Source organism: Ambystoma mexicanum, chromosome 3p (genome assembly GCF_040938575.1).
Source record: "Ambystoma mexicanum isolate Mex_15411 chromosome 3p, UKY_AmexF1_1, whole genome shotgun sequence".
NCBI classification, from domain to species: domain Eukaryota; kingdom Metazoa; phylum Chordata; class Amphibia; order Caudata; family Ambystomatidae; genus Ambystoma; species Ambystoma mexicanum.
This window is the reverse complement of record NC_090925.1, coordinates 286,796,768-286,817,269: the sequence shown is the minus strand read 5'-3', so window position 1 is coordinate 286,817,269 and position 20,502 is coordinate 286,796,768. Positions and strand designations below refer to the sequence as shown.

General features: G+C 45.7%; 1 protein-coding gene across 9 annotated transcripts in view; it reads left to right on the top strand.

Annotated features, from left to right (window-relative positions):
* KCNQ2 (potassium voltage-gated channel subfamily Q member 2) overlaps positions 1-20,502 on the top strand; it is a 533,237-nt gene that overhangs the window by 424,959 nt on the left and 87,776 nt on the right. For all 9 annotated transcript variants that reach the window (XM_069650812.1, XM_069650810.1, XM_069650809.1 and 6 more), the window contains one exon: positions 15,839-15,907. In XM_069650812.1, coding sequence (XP_069506913.1) covers positions 15,839-15,907 — 69 coding nt within the window. The remainder of the gene's footprint in view (positions 1-15,838; positions 15,908-20,502) is intronic.

The window sequence follows — 20,502 nt, the reverse complement described above, 5'->3', positions numbered from 1 at the left end:
AGACACATTTGCAAAACCATGCTTTCAGGTCCTTGCCAATACTCCTTGCACAAGTTTGCAGCAAATCCGCCCATGTTTTTTTTTTTCTTACGTGTCAAAATGTACGTACATACAATAATCATATACCTCAGCCCCCACTTGACAAAATCCATTCAGTCTTTCCACAAACATTCAAGGTTGGGTCTATAATCTTTCTGAAAACCTTTGTCCACATTCGTCAAACGGCAACAGAGTTATAAGCCATATAAAAATGTTGAGGCCTGCCCTCTAATTTTGCCCCCTCTTGACGAAAGCCCACTGAACTTTGGAAAAACATTTGCATCTATATTTAAAATCTTTTTCCAAACTTTTCTGCAGATTCGTCAAATGGCACCACATTTATAAGCCTTTACACTATTTTGGAACCCTCTCGAATTTTGTTCCCTCTTGACAAAACAGCACCAAACATTGCAAAACCATTCAGAATCAGGTCTCGAATTACATTCCACAATTTCAAGCAGTTTCATTGAGTGGCGCTAATGTTATAAGCCATCCACAATTGCTTTTCACCAACCCTGTAATGCCAAAATAAGCATACTTGCTCACGAACATCTCACATGTCCGCGAATATCACAAGACTGCCCGGACTGTTCACGGACATTGGAGAAGAAAACTGCCTGTTTTTAGTCTTTTTAAGGCCATATTCCATCCGATCCTCATCACCCCTCACCTCCCCAGTGATTGTTTGATTAGTTTTACAAGTGCGATGTTGTGTCCACGAATCCAACATGATAGGCGTTTCCAAAAATCTGATGCACCTCACGCTTTTCACCATCCAATCAGCGGGAGCGTCTGACATCTGGGAACTTAATGCCATTCTCTGGGCCAATCGGAGGCCCGTCCGCAGACCGGACAGGGAAGTGAGACTGCGGACCGAACCCAGATATCAAACATTCAAATTTACAAAAGCAAGCTTTCGGGATCAAGCTTCCACACTTGGTGCAAATTTGGTGAAAATCCATTCAGCAGTTTGGCCTGTAGGCGTGAGCAGCATTTCTTTTCCATTATCTGGGAAAAATCACACATTTTGGGAACCCCTCTATAATTTTGCCCCCTCTTGACGAAAGCCCACTGAACTTTGGAAAAACATTCGCATCTATATCTAAAATCTTTTTCCAAACTTTTCTGCAGATTTGTCAAATGGCACCACATTTATAAGCCTTTACACTATTTTGGAACCCTCTCTAATCTTGTTCCCTATTGACAAAATAGCACCAAACATTGCAAAACCATTCAGAATCAGGTCTAGAATTACATTCCACAATTTCATGCAGTTTCATTGAGTGGCGCTAATGTTATAAGCCATCCACAATTGCTTTTCACCAACCCTGTAATGCCAAAATAAGCATACTTGCTCACGAACATCTCATGTCCACGAACATCACAAGGCTGCCCGGACTGTTCACGGACATTAGAGAAGAAAAATGCCTGTTTTTAGTCTTTTTAAGGACATATTCCGTCCGATCCTCATCACCCCTCACCTCCCCAGAGATTGTTTGATTAGTTTTACAAGTGCGATGTTGTGGCCACGAATCCAACATGATAGGCGTTTCCAAAAATCTGATGCACCTCACGCTTTTCACCATCCAATCACGGGTGCGTCTGACATCTGGGAACTTAATGCCATTCTCTGGACCAATCGGAGGCCCGTCCACGGACCGAACAGGGAAGTGAGACTGCGGACCGAACCCAGATATCAAACATTCAAATTTACAAAAGCAAGCTTTCGGGATCAAGCCACCACACTTGGCACAAATTTGGTGAAAATCCATTTAGGGGGTTGGATTGATAAGGGGATAGATTGTGATACCCCATGCTTGGATTGCAGTGTCAGATGAGCTTCAGGTACCACAAGGATTGCTGAGTGCAATTCTGTTAATGCACACGTGCCTTGTTAGGAAGAAAGAAGATGCAGATATGCTGGATGACCGCATACCCAGTGCAAATCCATCAGAGCCGCTGTTCCTTTTGCAAGATCTGGAATGTACATTGTCTTGTTGCACTTAGTTTTAGTGCGCACTGGAACAGTCCCATGCTTTCGAAAACAGAACTGATATTCTTCCACTGGCTGAACCCGTACTGGAACTTCATGTGCTTCAATCCATCCTAGCTTTGGTATGTATGCAGTCCATGTTGTGAAACATTTCTTATTGATGTTCCATATTACTTCTTCTCTGAACCCCGCCAACCGCCTTGCAGCACAGCTCACCACCGCATTCTGTTATCTGTTCAACACAAACAACACTCCATCCAATTTTAACATGTGCCATGGCTTACATTGAGGTGCACTATCGTCTGTGGCACACTTTTCTCCATCTTTGTCCATAAGTACAACTTGTACCTTGTGCCCCTGGAACAGACTGGGCAACCAGCACAGTGCTAAATGCACCAAAAACTGGGCTTCCAATGGCAACATTTCCTGGGGCATTAACACTTTGATGCTACTGATTCGTGGGGGATGAGGGAGCAGGCATAACAACTCCCGTTATAGCTATTTTCCCCGTGGGGAGCCCGAGAGCCCCAAATGGGAAAACAGTTTTAGGCAGAAACACTGTGGCATGGAAACACAACCGCGTTGTGTTTCTGCTGCCGTGGCTATCACTTTGGGTCACCGGTGCTCCCCTGTGGGAACACCGGAGACCCAAAGTGATAGCCACGGCAGCAGAAACACAATGTTTTGGGTTTCAAAAACGCTACAGTTTTTCTTTCCAAGTTTCTCAGGCTCCTCCGAGAAAGAAAAACTGCAGCGTTTTCAAACACAATAACGTTGTATTTATGTTTGCTGTAGCTTCAAAAGCTACCACAAACATAAATACAACATTTTTAAAGCTGCGGCTCCTCCAGCCCGGAAAACTTAGAAACAAAATGCAGCTAGTGTTTATTTTTATTAAAAAAATAGCACTTACCCAGATGCAGCTGCAGCTTTTCTGCCTGTAGTCTCCGGTCTCCGTTCTCCGAGTCCCGGCACCAATGAAGGAAAAGCCACCCAGTGGTAGCTTTTGTTTACTACAGCTGGCTGGCTTTTCCTTCATTAGCGCCGCAAAAGCCAAAGCAAGCACAGTGGCGGGCATCCATTTCACAAAATGGATGCCCTCATGTTCTTCCCTTTGAGCTTCATTTTCTCAAAATTTTACATAGAGACTTAAAAAAAAAGTGCCAATCGATTTTTTTTATTATTGCCCATCTTTTTTTGCAATAAACTTTTTTAGGCGGACCATTCCTTTAACACAACCCTGCCCTTTGACACTATAACTCCTTCTATGCCAAGCATGATAATCGTTCCTGCAACTATTTCTTGAGGTTGGGCTGGCCTATACAGAAATTCAGAATGTACTCTCCAGTACTTTCTAGCGACCTCCGGAACTGCACTAAGGAGTATTGTAATACCGTATATTGACAAATCAGGGGCCACTGGTATTCCTCTTGCTGCTGCATAAGGTCAACATTACCCTCATGGTACACATACCAGGCATCAAGCACACCACTCCACTTCCTGTGAACGATGTTGATGATGAGCTTACATAAGAAGTCCCTACCCAATACATGGAATGGGGATTGCAGTAGAGTACATCAATCAATATGTCCCACACCTATCTACCTCCACCTTAAAGGATAGTTTATTTTGTGAATGGAACTGATTGAATTGCCCCAGAGATGCCCTGCATATCCATTACCTCACCGGACAAAGGGTATCCTCCCTCACTAATGCATGATTTGATCACAATGTGTCCACCATTAAAATAAATGATTTTTTACCTATCTCCAAGCCCATCAATGATTCCTCTTCTGGTTTGGCAGTGTCCGATAGAACTGGGGAAGCTAAGGCTCTCTGTGGGCTGTCATAATCTGGATATGTGTTCATTCCTGGAAACATAGATGAATTTCCTCCAACCACCATGGCCCCATGACAGTGTGTCACTGTACCATTAGATACTGCGTTACTGTTCAGTATCTGAGGATCCTGCTATTGTCCTTGATGCACTGCATAGGATGGCACATTACTGGAACCTGTGACAGACAACTGCAGAAATGATGGTGGGAGTACGGGCGGGGCGGTGGGCAATGGCGCACCATAAGGAACTGCCGGGTTGGCTTTCCGTATGATTGGGGGTATGGTACTAAACCTCCCTGGGGAGAAGGATACATTTATTGTTGGGGGTAGGCAAACATATGCCTACATCAGCATTCTCTTGAAAAATGGCCCATTCGCCCACATTTCCAACATTTACCTGCTCCTCCTCCTTGTCGTCCCATTCTTCTGAAACCACCTCACCCTTCCCAATGCCCCCCCAAAAAAACCTACCTGGTGAAAGCCCCCCAGAGAACCCTCTTGATATTGGGGCTGGTACCCACCTGTCCAGTCGTTTTCACCTCCCCTCATAGGTGCAGCTTGCACATTAGCCTGAATCACCCTACACTCTACTAGTCCTTCTGACTGTACTTTTGCTACAGCCCCTACAAACGCAACCGTCGCTAACTTCTTCTGTACTGTGTTGCCTCCTTTTCCTTTTCTTTCAAACGTTTACAGTGGTGTACGATAATAGATTGGATTTCTGCCCAGCCCTTTGCCGCAATCCCCACTATCTTGTCAAGTGCTTTCTCTACCTCTTTCAGAAGTCTGTGCTTCATGATTAAATAAAAGAAAGGAATTGCTAGGTCCAAAGAATCTCCTGTTTCTGCCTTCCACATTTCTTGTATGCGTAATATGTACTGAGCAGGGTCCTCGTCATCTGGCATTGTCCTCTGCATGATCGATTGAAGATCAGGCGTATCTGGGTATGTGTGCCATAGCACTGCCCACACTTGGGTCCCAATGTCATTGAACTGCGCTGCCTCATGACTGTCATCGCCCAGCTTCACACCTGGGTACCCAGCTTTAACCCATATGTCTTCAGGTTGATCCCCCAGTATTGAAACAAATAAACATTTCTAATCCCCTACGGCCAAGGATGTACCAGCCGTTTGCTTCTTGAAGGTATATAACCACTTACCAGCTCCAGCAGTAAGATACGGGAGTGCCTTCATGATATTATTTTTATTCATTTGAGCCCATGGTATATACTGCCCTCATCCTGGTCCCTTGTATAATAATGGAAACTGTGCTCCTACTGTCTTTACCACTCTCTACTTTCCCACCACTGATCTCTTAGCCACCTCCATATATGCATATCTGTTCTGTACCTTAGCTCCCCACAAAAATTCTACTTGCGGGGAAATAATGGAACTTGCTCCTCTTCTCCCACCTCTTATACAGTGTCCCTCTCCTCATCGCCCCCTCGTGTATGGTCATACTCCTCATCCGAACAAACCATATCATAGTCCAGTCTTCCAGCTGCCTCCTCCTCTACTCTTTCTCCTTTTCTGTATGCACATCCTTAATAGCAGTAATGTCTATTCGAAACAAAATATCTCCTGCTCTCCATTCATCTGTTCTCACCGTTACATGTTGCCCGTCTCACCTGTTCAATTTTAATATGGCTTATTCTCCTTCTACTTTTCTTAACTCATCTAGCAACTCATTTTGTGGTTTTGTGTCAGTTCCTTCCAGTGCTCTACTCCTTGCAGGGGAGACACTGTGGAGTTAGGGAGGATGTGATATTGGGCTGGCATGGGCACTGGAAGAGCTGTAGTAGGCAAAGGAACATATGTGGGGTTTGTATATCCCAATGTTGCATGCGTGGGATAACATCCTAACAGGGGACACTGAACTGCATCGGGGGGGCACAGGTGCACTAGAAACCGAAGATGTAGTGGTTGTCAGGATGCAGGGCGTGATGAACTCGCTCACCATCTTAACGGGATCCATAGGAACGTCTTCCAAATCCTACACCATTTTCCATAACACTAATGCTTCCTTTCTACTTTTGAACTTTTTACCGTTCTAATTGGCTGCCAAGAATGTGTACATATATACTCAATATATCTCTTAGTCATTCCCTGTTCTGACCAGGGCTTGTATTCCCTCCTTTCATTTCTTCCAATCATTCCTTGTGATACTTGGGAATTTGTTCTCGATACAAGGGAAGGGCTTTGCACATAAGAAGTTGCCGGCTCCATTGTGGCCACCCCTGTGTCACTGTTATAAAATATTACAACACCCCTGCCGCAAATTACAAAACCGTACCCTCCCAGTACTCCTCCATCTTCTTGCACACTCCCAATATCAACGCCCACCCCTTACCTCAATACTCACACTCTTACACACTTCCCTCATTCCCACATCCATTTACTGTTTATAACCATCTTTTCACACAACGTGTCAGGCCCTCCCTCAAGCCTCTACTTGTGACAACAAAATAAACAACAAAAATCACAACATAAAACCACTTTTTTGTGCCAAAACCCCCTCTACATCAGTTGAGGAGATCCCAGGCCCATGGGGGCCTCTACCACAACTACTTCTTGTTCTCATGTCCTCCTCCCCCCTTATAGTGGGCACAGAGATCCCAGACCCACTAAATATACAGGGCTTCTACCCATGTCCTTTTTCTTCATTGCACAGAGCTAACTTCTTCCCTAATAACATAGGAAATTGTCCCATTATACCACAATCATCTATATAAAACAAATCAAATTAACATATTTACAACACCACATGGTCTTCCAACCTATCCATCCATCCTGCCCATGCTACACATACACCCTTCTTCATCCCCTCAAACACTCACACTCCCCTCCCATATCCCACTTGTTTTCTCTGAAGAGAAGTCCTCCATCATGGGGTACCATCAATGGCCTGCACAATCCAGGGACAGCGCCCACTCCAAAGAAAAGACAGGAATTCTGATAACATGGCTCCTGTAAACCTCTTGAAGATGCACACAAAGGGGACTGGTTGTTGCAGGTGGGTGTGGCCTCTCCAGATGTGCAGCCAGGAACCTTCTTTCTTCACAGGGGAATCTGGGATCACGTCAGGGTCACCAATAATGTAGGATAACTCCACAACAACCAGACATAGAAAAAATAACTCACTAGGGAAAAAGGCCACGTGCACCCTTCTTCGAGAAGATTAAGAACTTAATTTTGTATACAAAAAAGAAAATGGTGACAGGGTATTATAAGTCCACTGCCACAGTACTCTTTCCCTTCATCAAAGTGAACATCACTTTAAAAACATACAACTCATCATGAATGAAACCCCTTCAATATACAGCATTCATCCCCCACCCTCTTTGGCTACCTTTGGCCTATTTAAATGCTAATTTTCATATATGGGCCCGTCTTCTGATTGGTTGTATTATCTTCTCCTCCATCTTCTCCACACGTGGGTAATGGCCTCTTCACTTCGAAGTGCTGCAAAGTAATTGGTTAACCCTTAAAATACACCACCCTGTCTTTACTCCTAACCATGTGATGTGCACCTGGTTGTCAACATGAACTCGGCAGATAACTTTGAGGTCAGCCTGGTCCTTGCAAACAAAGCAACTCTTACCTCATCCGAGCCACACCAACGTCCCCAGTCCCCATCATGCCTCCCCGCTGCATTCTTATGAACATTGTCCCTCTGCTCTCCCTGGTGCAAATCATGGACCTGGTTGTTCTCTGCCCCCCCTTGTATCGACTACCTCTCCCACGAGGCGGGCCTGGTGTCCCACTAATCCATCCAATCCATGAGTCTTGTTCCTGCAACTCCGGTAGTTCAAATAGATTGACCATTATTCTGGAGGGTGCTAGTGTTCGAAATCTCAATTTGTTTGTTTGGCATCTCAAGACCTCTGCCCTGGCTCCCATGAGTATGGTCTTCGTACTGGGCTGCAGTCCATCCATTTTTCTGCTCGCATTCCTACCTAATTGTTCAAACGTGTAGCTTGATACATTTATATGTGGGTGCATGTGCATGTTCCCTACCGTGCCTGTGAATTGGAATGTGATAATCAAGTAAGGGAAGAGTCCTTGTTGTTCTGTATTTCCAACACAGCCTGTGAGGTTTCAGTCCTACTCTCAAATACATTGTTAGTTCATGTTATAGATGCCTCACACGTGCAATATACACTGCATAACACTATCGCAAGGCAAATGGTTAGTTTCCACTCTATAAACGTCCATACTACATGTGTCTCCCACCAAATTGCTCCCACCCGTACGGTTCTCCTCTCCTTCTGCACCACTCTCTTCACGTTCCGCATGTGTTAGTATATTTTACGCAATCTAAATCGTTTGGGGGGCAGCAATTTGAACATGCATTCCAACACTTATGATGCCACTTTAGCCCTCTCTAATTTTATTGTATGTTCAGGGTTGATTAGATGTACAAAATTGAACCTGATACAGTAAATACATATTTTAAGAGAACAGGCTCATTTTAATCTGCATTCCGGACATCTCGGTTTTGTTTTTGGAAATGTACATTTACTTTTAATTGTTTGTATGTGATGTATTTTTTATTAAATAAGCTTTATTTTCATTTAATCATCACATTGGATACTTTGGTCAGCTTAGCAAGATAGCAACATTGATAAAGAACATGTGAGTCATTTCCTCCCTCCCACCAAATCAATACCGAACACATAGGCATTCTTCGTACCTTGTACTTTGATGTAGCTCTGCCAACCCCATGTACCCCAGGACGTGCAATAATGTGGTCAGTCTCTGTTGGCCGGCCCATTCCTTGGCTGCCCTCTCTTATGTATAGCCCAAGACCCTACCCAATCAAGCCCCTCAGCGTTTCCTCCCATTGTACAATGCGAGGCAGAGGTTTTGCATGAGGTGTGGTCGAAATACAGAGGCCTCCCTATCTCTATCATGTTCTACATGGGGGACCAAATCCTGATGTACTTGGGGATTGAATTGGTCACCAGTGCTGTGATTCGTTCCATGGTTAGGATCTACTATACCTTGGTCCACCAGTAAGCTGATGGGGGCCCTCCTGAGACTTCCCAAAACGAGCCCTAGTTATTTTTGCCAGCTAAGAGTGACTCGCGGGCCCGATAGAGGGAATGACCCATCATCCAGAGTGTCCCCCAGATGACACAGGAGGAGCTGATTCCGAGTAATCTCCTTACTCTGCACCTGTTGTATTACTGGTCAGGACCACCACATGTGTATCATGTCACTCCCTCGGCCCCAAATCCATGCCAGCAATGGACAGAAGTATTTGGACATATTCTGTGGAACATTGCTGGTAGGAGATATCATCGGTCGCAGAGCTTAATGACCCCCTCCTTTATTTGCATGCATCTTGATCTCTTGTGGGTTCATCACCAAATCTTACCCTAAGCTTCCTCTGAGATTTCCTGTCCAACACCATGTTCCTATTTATAATTGTGTTTTTATAACATGCTTAATACCAAAGAGGTTTCTAGCGCGGACCCGGGAATCAACCTGTGTTGTTCAGCGTTGTCTTGCTTGAAAGACGAGCGTGTTGCCACTGAGCAATACAGAGGTGTTTTCTCTCTCCTTCTGGTTTCTCAAGAAGCCTATATAACTGGGAGATTCTCGCTGACCCCTTCCCCTCCTGTGCCATGAGTTCAATTTCCATGGGGTATCCAGCAGCTGCTCTTTTCATTGCTGGATTGGTAATCCAGTGCCTGACCTGTGTATAGCGAAATCTCTCTGATTCACGAAGACCAAATGTAGTCTTGCTTTCTAGGAAGGTTAAGGGTTCCCCTTGTTTATGTAGAACCCTAAGTCTCAGCGGGGAGTCTCTTCCCCACATTGCAAAAAGCCCCTGTGTTAATGCTCTGCTGTTTATAACCAGTGTAAATGAACCTAGGCCCACTGGAATATCAAGGGGTCGACCAGCGCTATCCCAGTGCGCCAAGGTGGCTGCTGTCATTGGCAGGACCTCCGTATCTGTCTTCTATCTTCTTTTGATGTAAATGGGAGTAAGTGTAATGGGGGAGTCAGTCCTGCCTCCTCAATTTCTTTCCGTTTCTGGGCCCTCGTGTCTGTTGGCCAGTCTAGTATCGGGGCCAGTTTCGCAGCTAGGAAGTCATTGCAAATTAACGGGACCCCCAGCCCAATCTTAAAAATAAGCTTCTTAGGTAATCTGGATCTTTGCCGCATATGTGCATCGGCAGCGCCTGAACGACATATATTAGTCTAGGGAGAAAGGTCCCACCATAATAGTTGTTGTTTCGATTCTTTTATTAAATCTGGGATATTTGCACCCGCCACTTAGTCATAGGAGACCATCATTTTGAAACCAAGATAGGCTATCTATGTGACGTGTTTTTAAATGTTATTTTATTGTACCTTTGATTTATCTTAACAGAAATTAGTAATTTATGAATAAAGGAAATATTGCTATTGATATTGGAATCTATGTGATCACTGCACCGCCCATAATGTCGACAATTAAATTGTTGACCCCCATTATGACGTATCCCCTGCAACCGCCTCCCCCCTACCCACTTAGCTTTTCAGCGGCACACTGTGAACTGTGCCGCCATCTCTCACCCGACCCTGCAGCATCAGTTCTCGCCCACTAACGTGGGTCTTAACTGGCGTCACAGGGTCCTTTTTTCTTTTCTTTTTAACCATTATTTCTTTCTTTATTGTCACAGCTCCCATCTAATGGAAGCAGGGGACAACCCCACAACCCTCCGACCCCCACTACACAGACAAAAGGGAGCAGGGGACAACCCTGCAGCCCCTGCTCCAATAAGTCGGTGTAGTGGGGTTAAGCATTTTATTACCGTGCAAAGGGGCAATTATGAAAGGATCGACATTTTCGGGGGGTGACATTTTTGTATTGTTCCTTGATATTGATAATATAGAATGATGTCACATTTATTAACATATTTGAAACATTTAATGTTCGTTCTGAAGCAGTAACAGACTCTTTACCCACCATCTCGGTATGCGTTAAATTATACCAATCTTTTATGTCACCAATTGTGGTGGAGTTCTGTCTGATAAGTATAAGGAAAGTGTTGTACAACAATGTAGATGCTGCAAAGAGTATAAACGAGTGTCGGCACTATCCACTTTTTGGCGCACAAGCATTTTGGAATCTCTGGATTGGTTTATGGTTGGGATTTAATTGTAGACTATCGGTGGCTTCACAGTAAAGATGCACATGCTGTAGGATTTTTTGATTCATGGTGGAGGGCTTTGTAATGAATCACAACGGCTTGTAATGGGAAACCTTGTAGTTGCTGCCACCAGTCTGCAAGTCAGCCAAGCGTGGCAGATGTACGGACCTCATAGCCATCGACAGTGGTCGAAGTGGGCGGGAGCTGTCGGGATCGGTGCTCCTCTACTTCTTTTAATTAAGTTTGTCAGATCCTATAATTTTATTTTAAAAAGAAACCTTTCCGGAATTGTTTCGTTTTAAAATAAAAGTGTAGGAAGAAGTTGAATCTCTCACTTTCAGTGCACTGCACGGAGTGTTCCCCTAAACAGCAGGAGCTTGTGTTTTGGGGTTTGTATTGTGCGTGGGAGGGTGTGTGGTGATGGGGTTTGTTGGGATCGGTGTAGGCCAGTAGGGAACATAGTTCCACTACTTCTTTTTGTACACTTCCAACACTGGCCAGTGAGTGGGCAATGGCGATAATGATGACTGTGAAGCAGTCTATAGTGGACATGCCTGCTCCACCCCGAAGCAGGAAGTGCTCTATCTTCCGACTGCCATAAACACCTGCTTCCTCCATAGCAAAGCTGGCTTCAACCATCAGAAGGTTGACACTATCACTATAGGGGATCTGCTTCCTCCATAGCAAAGCTTACTTCAACCATCAGAAGGCTGACACTCTCCCTATAGGGGATCTGCTACCCCCATAGCAAAGCTGGCTATCAGAAGGCTGACACTCTCACTATAGGTGATTGAAATCCTTTTACTAATGGGCATAGAGGAATACTGGCCACTGAAATATATATAAATATTACACGGTCCGAAGTAGTAGCCATGTAGTTATTGTTAAGTTGCTAAACCCATAGGAAGACCACTTTTGGGCAGCTTATAACTTCGCTCCCCGTGGAAATTAGTGATATTTGGGTCCGGTCCCCGGAATCATTTCCCTGTTCCGTCTGCGAACCAGACTCTGATTGGCTTAGGAGGCAACGTGCTACCCGCGGACATCGGACATGCCCACTGATTGGATGGTGAAAAGCGTGAAGTGCGTCAGATTTTTGGAAACGCCTGCCATCTTGGATTTGCGGACTTCTGCTGCTGTCCGCGGACATCGCAGCAAAAACATATTAAAAAACACAACATTGCACTTGTCAAATTTATCAAATAATCTCTGGGGAGGTGAGGGGTGATGATGATGGGATTGGATATGGCTGCAAGAAGCAAAAAAAAAGGAGGTTTTCGCCATAAACGTCTGCGAGCAGTTCGCGAACAGTCCTGCGAAGTTCGCGGGCACCTCTGCATTACAGGATTGGTGAAAAGCAGTTCTTGAATGGCTTATATCTTTGTCGCCACTTAATGAAACTGCATGAAATTTTACAATTATATTCCTGACCCGATTCCAAATGAGTATGCAAAGTTTGGTTGAATTCTGTTGAGAGGGGGCAAAATTAGAGGGGGTCCCAAAATAATGTAAAGGCTTATAACTGAGGTGCCATTTGACAAATCTACACTTAATTGGCAAACTGATAATAGATCTAGATATAAATTAAATGTTTTTGCGAAGTTTGCTGGGATTTTGTCAAGAGGGCGCAAAATTAGAGGGGGGTCCCTAAATATTGTAAAGGCTTCTAAATGTGGTGCCATTTGACACATCTACACAAAGGTTTGCAAAACGATTATAGATCTAGATATAAATGTTTTTTTCAATGTTTGGTAGGATTTTGTCAAGAGGGGGCAAAATTAGAGGGGGCGCCCCAAAATATTATAAAGGATTATAAATGTTGTGCCATTTGACAACTCTACACAAAGGTTTGCAAAAAGATTATCGATTTAGATATAAATGTTTTCGTAAAGTCTGAATGGATTTTGTCAAGTGGGGACTAGGTTATATGACGATTGTATGTGCATACATTTGACACTTTTGAAAAAATAAAACATGGGTGAATTTCCAGAAAACTTGTGTAAGGAGCATTGGCAAGGACCTGAAAGCATGGTTTTGCAAATGTGCCCGTGTTTTATTTTTTGACAAGTGTCATAATGTAGGTACAAAAAATAGTGATATACCTTTGGTGACTGAGGTGTAGCCTGTGGCCATGGATAGTGGCCAGATTGTCCGGGTCATGGAATAAGGTCATGATCCGGACAATCTGGCTACTGGCCATGACCACGAGGGACAACACATGGGGTTAAAGTGGCCATGTCTACCTGGTACTTGCTTTGTGGTAAAGTTATTCGAAGTTGGGATAGGTTTCAAAGGGAAGAAAAATGTGCTTGTGGTAATATGGTCATAGGGTTCTCTTTTCACCTTCTGCAGTCTCCCAAGGCCACCTTCCCTTTCCATGGTGGCCATCTTGGAAAAGGATTATCCTTCCTACACCGGGACACCACAGGCATCCCGTTGTAGGAGGAAAATCCTCTTTTCTAGCACCCCGGGTTCCCGCTTCGGGAACCTATGGTGCTAATGGCCTTCATCCCACAGTACAGGGGCTGGAATAGGGGGATAATGGTCGGAGACCTCGTTATCCACCCTCGCTTCACTTGGGCTGATAACTTGGGCTGCCGGGGCAGTATCCACCGTTCCAGTCCCTGGAACGGGGGATGAACGCCACATTATTGCCATTAGCATAAAACAAAATGGAAATGTTGGAAAATCGTATTTAGTGTATATACTTTACTGAGAAATGTAAAGTAGATGGAGTCTATACTTTTTTTTTGGTTCTATTTTTAACTGTGAAAGGTGGTTTCTAAAGGAACATTTCTTTACATATCAGACCAGAATGGCTTGGTCCACAGAGACCAGAATGGCTCGGTCCACAGTTAGACCAGGATCCTTTTTCATTTTTATTCCAGCCATATTTGGGTTCTTTTTTTACTCTTTCGCTTCTATTTTACATTTACTGAAAATCAAAACTGTTTTCAGAGAGATTTAGAATCCTTTTAAAAAGAGTACTTGGGAGTATTAATGATGAGATACGATTGTGACACATTGGGAATAATATTGGGGCTTTTAGTGTGCATACTTTTCCCTCCCACCCTTTAATCAGCTTTTATTTCCTCAATTCTCTGTTACACAGTGGGCCTCATTACATGTTTGCAAGTCCGGAAACAAGGGTGCCGATAAGATCACCCGCACGCTCGTTTCCCGACCGGCAAACTACAAGTCTGCCTGCCGTAGCTGCTGTGCCCGACAGGTCTGACCCTGCTGGGCGCGGCGGGCACTGTAGGCAGACTTTTCACGGGAGGACCATTGTTAACGATGCCGCTGCTGCCGTGTCCCCACTTCCTGAGAATGGGGATTAACAAATGTACAAGTGCCTGACTTCTCGGCCACCAGACTTGTAATAGCCCAGTGGCACCGGGAAGTCAGGCACCAGTAAATTATTACGGGTCCGGCGGCAACCCGCCAGTAGCACTGGCAGGGTTACCGCCGGACCCGTAATGAGGCCCAGTGTCCCCTCTTCTATCCCAGCGCTTCTGTACAGTAGGGCTCATTACGAGTTTGGTGGTATCTCAATGGTAATACCACTGAGATACCACCCAACAGTATTACCATTACCATCACTTGGTCCAGCAGTATTACCAATGCCGGTATTACCACCAGCTATAATACTGCTGCATTACAAGTGGAGGTTTGGCAGTGTAAATCCCCATTTTATTGAATCCATTGGAGATTTTTGGTGGTATTACCGCCAGTGGAATATTTGGAGGTAAAGTGGAGGAGCTACGTCCAGGAAATATGGAGGTAACAGGATTACCTGCACTTTTCCCCACACTTCCGTACTTGTAAAGAGGCCCAGTCTTTCATGTGTTGCTCCCTTTTTACTTTCCGAGGTATATTTGATCTTCTATCAGCAATAGGACATGGCTCTGTAGCAATTCTTACAAATGTCATGGGGAAAGGTTGCTTACTGGGAGAGAGGACTGCACTCAGAGAACGAGACTGCATACCCAGGGGTGCAGAGGTTGAATTTGCCTAAGGGGTGAAAAAAACGAAATTACCAAGTGACAGAGGGCAACACACTGGTGGGAGGGCCACATACTGCAGTGAGAAGTCTTCATACTGGGGTAATACGACCCTATGTTGGAGGGACTATATACTGGGTGAGCATTATTCACAGTGAAGCAAATAAATGGCTTAGATGAGATGCATAATGGACAATCACTTTGAATACCGGGAGAAAAATGCAGAAATTATGTATACTGAGGTTGAGGACTATATAATTGGAGAGTAAATGGCTCACCAGGGAAAATCCTGCAACCTGGCCTGGAGACGCGGCAAAATGGGGAGGATTCTGCACAACGAGGAAGCAGGCTACATTCTGGAACACAATGCAGCAAGCTGGGGAGAAGACTGCATAGTGGGAAGAGAGACTGCTATGCCCAGAGCTCACTTGCCCTCAGCACTCACGCTGCGAGAAAGGCAACTCCGTCTGTAAATTGAAGTGTTTGGTGTTGTTCGGTTCTCGCCAGTCCCCAGGAGCTGTTTGCATCTGTGTCTGGGATATGGGGAACGTGGCTTGCCCTAAGGATTTTGCCACACGGGTCTTTCCTTCATAGAAATGAAGAAAAAAAGGTTTTGAAGGAGAAAGGGGGTGCTTTTGAGTTACTCTTGTGCAGGACAATGAGTCCTGCCCTACTAGTAATTAAGAGTCCGCCGTTCGTCTGTCTTCACTGTGCAATACTTTGGTGTGCTGCCAGGCGGCCCAAGTTAGTCATACTGCGACCTGCAGACTTGCATGCACCATGGCACCTCGTGATCCATCTCTCTGTTTTTACCGTCCTCAGGCTCATCCCGCCGCTAAACCAGCTGGACCTCCTGAGGAACCTCAAGAGCAAGTCGGGACTCACCTTCAGGTCAGGAAAAAAGGGCAGGATTCTCTGTCTCCCGGGCTTGGTGGGTGGGGGTTGGACTGGGCCAGAGGAGGGTACAGAGTATAAGGCAGACACTGATGAAACGCTGCTGACACTCATGGGTCATGGGGCATGAACGGGGAGAGGTGTGTGCAAAATGGCTGACTGGCATTAATGCTGCGTATTCATCCTGCCCAGATTCCTGGCTATTCACAGATGTGCAATGATCATTGCTGGGTTGGAAAAGAGCAGATTTGGTACCGCATGATTGCTAAGTCTGACTGCAACACGTTTTATTTACTGTTATTATAATTATTTTAGGACATACCAGACCACTTAAGTCCTTGTCGGGATGCACATAGATATGTTGACAACTCACACAATAAGCCATGTACACTTAGCAACCGGGTCGGGGGAGCCAACCAATCAGGTTGCTTGGATTGTGGGCTGAATCCCAAGATCCAAGCCCCCATTCCAACCAACCTCTTCCCCCCCTCTCTCCTCGGGTCTATGGCCCCCTCCTATGGGTAGGGCCTGAGGGGCAAGGCCCACCCAAAATCTGTAAATGCCCGACTCAGCAGCTCTGTGTGGGCATTTACAGATAACTGTCAGTGCAGTGGGCCCAACTACATTAGCTTCAGGCCCCAGACAATCCTGGCTACGCCTATGCTCCTATCCCCACTTACCTGATTTCTTTTGGTAGTGGCTGCAAAACTACCACTGCTCCAGCCTTCTGGGCCGCCATGGAAGTGGAAGAGGGGCTCCGTATGGAACACCACCTTCCAGATCCATGGCCGCCATCTTAAGTAAGTATTTTGTTTAAATGAACGGGACGCTGCAAGGTTTCCCATTTATTGAAACAAAATACATTGCTCTTAGCGCCCGTGGTTTCTGGATTTAAAACCTGGCGTACTAACAGCAATAACACTCGATCCGACGGGCCGGATCCTGTTGTAATGGCACTGGTGCCCATCTATAAGCAGTATACCTTGGGCACGAGGCCGTTACCACCCGATCTGGCCCGCTGGATCAGGTGATAACGCTTAATTACAACATTTGGACAGAATATGATACTTAAATCGTGAGCTACTCTGAAATGTCTTTAGTCCCATGGTCCCCTTTGAGGTGTCTTTGAAGGAATCTGTTGAACTGTATATTCATTTATCAAATGCCAAGTATGGTTACTCCAGCCTACATTACTGCCCACGTGCCAGTTGCATCCGAAAGCAGTCAGGGCTGAGCTGTCTGAGTTCATGTACCCGGATTTGCTGCTGCTGCTGCTCATGCAGTTTTGGGTTAGTCCCTTTGAGAGCCTGCACCCTTCACTTACTTAGTGTTCTAAGGGGAGCAGGCCATTATTCTCTTGTTGGTGGTGCGGCCAAGTGGTTAATGCACATGAAAGATGATGGGCCTCATTCCGAGTACGGCGCTAACCAATGGCGCTATTAACGCCTTGGTTGACGCCGTACCCGGACCGGCAGCGCCTTGGTGGATGGCGGAATTACCGCCCCATTCCAAGGTTGGCGGGGCGGTAATTCCCCAATCCCCATTTACCCTTCCCCATTCCCATTCTTGCCCCATAGGGCATAATGGGAGTGGGGAAGGCGTCAATTACGCCACCGTAAATTACGGTGGCGTAATTAACATCAAGGTCCCTTAGCGCCATGGTTTTTAACACCTGCTAAAAGCAGGTGTTAAAACCACCATGGCGCAAAGGGAACTCGGAGTATGGCGGTAAGGGATTACCGCCACCGCTCTCGTTAGCGGTGGCCGCTATCCCTTACCGCCATACTCGGAATGAGGCCCGATGTGTTGCCTGCTGTGGGATAGTGGCTTCCATCTTGTCCCTCGGGCTCTGCTGACATTAACATGTTCAGGGGGTCAAACTCCCACTGTATTCTACTATTATGGACATTCATAGTACATTTGATGACGTTGAGCGGCTGCCTGGCTGCATTGGACTGTATTCTGACATGACATTAGACGTCCATAGTACATTCTATCACAGACGTTACGTTTCTGGATTGGAATGTGTTCACATATGTCAAGAGGTATCAGGCAGTAATGGGCCTCATTACAAGTTTGGCGGTAGCCTTACCAATAAAGCCGGCATGCTGCCGCTGAGCTTGCGAATGTTTCCGGCGTCTGGCAATGGGGAAATACAGGGGCATTACAGCCCTGGCGGACGCTGTATTTCCCTATTGCCAGGGGCCGGAAATTATTACTCCCCATTCCCATTTGAGCCCCATAGGGTTCAATTGGATGGGGAGGTCGGTACTACCATCAGTGTCTGCGGGAACTCGTAGTTTGCCTGTCCGGTTGTAACGGTGCCGGTAGCTTACCGGCGCCGTTACTACCGGACAGGCAAGCTTGTTTTGAGGCCCAATGTCTCCATACATATAGTCCTCATACATAATGCCACCGGGAAAAGCCATTGGCGACATTTAATATGGTGACATTGTGTATGGGGACGGGTTGCATGGATTTCCCCTGCTCCCATTGTAAAAAAGGATTGGTTGCAGTGGTGTCGCCTGCATGTTCACTGTAATAATGTCTCTGCAAAAAATGGCGAACTTTTTGTCAGGACACATTTTTGCAGGGACATTATTACGTGGAACCTGTCAAGAGAGTGGGCTCTCAGTGTATTTTTTAACATAGGCAATGGGTAGATTCCTGGATTGAACTGAGTTCTGATACATCACAACTTTGGACATTCATAGTATATTTTATTCAGTGCAGATTATACACTGCTGAACCTAAGGGGTATAAAAGGCAGGGGAGGGGGAGATGCTGGTGGACATATTATATGATATGATGAGTCATTTATAATGTCCATGTACACAAGTGTTACTAGGCACAACGAGACACGTAGGGAGACAAAAGAAGGCCGAAACAAACAAACTTAGTAGGCCTTGTGTCATTTAGATCGTGCTAGTGCAGGGGTCAGAGGGGGAGGAGAAGGGAAAGTGGGAAGTGCAATCAGGGTAGCATTGATCTGAGGAAGTGCAGCTGAGGGAGCCGGCTCTGGTTAGTGCAAGGAGGCAGGGGATTGTAGGGTTACAGATACAGCCCCTCAGTGTGCAGAGGCCCGGAGGCAGAGCATGTGGTTACAGGTCGTGGAGGAGCCTGGTACCCATTGGGTTCTGAAGTTAGCCAGGCAACCAGTCATAGTCATATATACACCCCGCTTTCCTAAGCGGTAATACTGAGGGGTCCCCCTTTCCTGAGAGGTTGGAAGTAGAATGTGCCATGGCTGGGGGAGCCATTTTGTTTTCTCAGGCGGTGTCCAAAGCCACAAGTAAACATCGCAAGTCGTAAGTGGCTCCCACAGCTTGGCACTCTAGCCAATTAGCATCTCCTTATATGTGATCACGATACATGGGGGGTCTAGGAGAGGGTGCATTTGGAGCTATGGAAATGTGTAGACTGACCTGCTCATCAATAACCTTTGAAATGCGGGATTCAGACGTGTGTCTGAACCTCTTCGGCCCCCCACCTGCTGTTGATGGTGATTTTCTGTCTGATAGGAATTCTGGTGATATCCTGATGTTATTTCAGCATCAGGTGAGCCCGGTCAGCTGCTTCATCATCTTGTGTTGTCGTGGTTGTTCTTTAGAGAAGGGAATGTAACACTTTGAGGTGGGTGCAAAGACCGTTGTGGTGTTGTTGGTTCAGAAGGGAATAGTACACATTGAATGACACATCACAGATGTTTTTGATAAGCCAGCAGTTCTGAAGAACCCTGGCATGAAGTCCTCTCAGCTGTGACCTGGCTGAAGGCACTCTGTCAATGGGCATTCCTCACAGTTGTGGTGCATTGCTGTCCTCTTACTGGAGAATTGTTAGTCATTAAGGGTCTCAGCATGTGTTTGGTGGTATAAACAGTGCTATGAGATTTAGCCTCAGTGGTGACTGTGAAATCTCCACCATATTACACGTTTTTGTTAGACTCCATTCTGAAGTCCCATTGGGCTTCATTGGGGAACGCAGTTTTTACCACCGGTGGTAACGTAGCGGCTCTTTTTGGTAGCAATACCTTCATGCATATGTTACCTGTTTTACTGCTTATGATTTTGTCAGCTCATAATCAGGAGCACTGACAAAACAGGAGGTAATTATCACAGACTTATACCATTACTGTGCCCCATCACTGCGACCCCCGAGAATGTCAAGTTTTTTTATTTCAACCCCCTTTACACCACATATATATGTGGGTCGGGTAATAGTATATAATGCAAGTACTGTTGGTGCAGGGGGTCTCCCACCCGCACATATATGTGGTGTAAAGGGGGTCGAAATAAAAAATAAAGTTGGTAATTTCAGAGGTCGCAGCAATGGGGGCCGCAGTAATGGTATAAATTCATTATCTCCACCCACAGTTGCAGCTAACTCTTAACTCGCAGGTGGCTAAAAACAGCTCGATCCTTGGGCTTACTGCCTTCTGAAGCGTCCTCATTTGTCCCCGGCATGGCTCTGTCCCAAGTGCTTTCTGTACCATTGTGGTTCTTTCACATTGACTCCAAACATAGTGCCATGACCAGAGTTTTTCCCGTTTGGGGTGACCATTGGGCACTGTAGCAGCCTCAGGATCCCTCGGA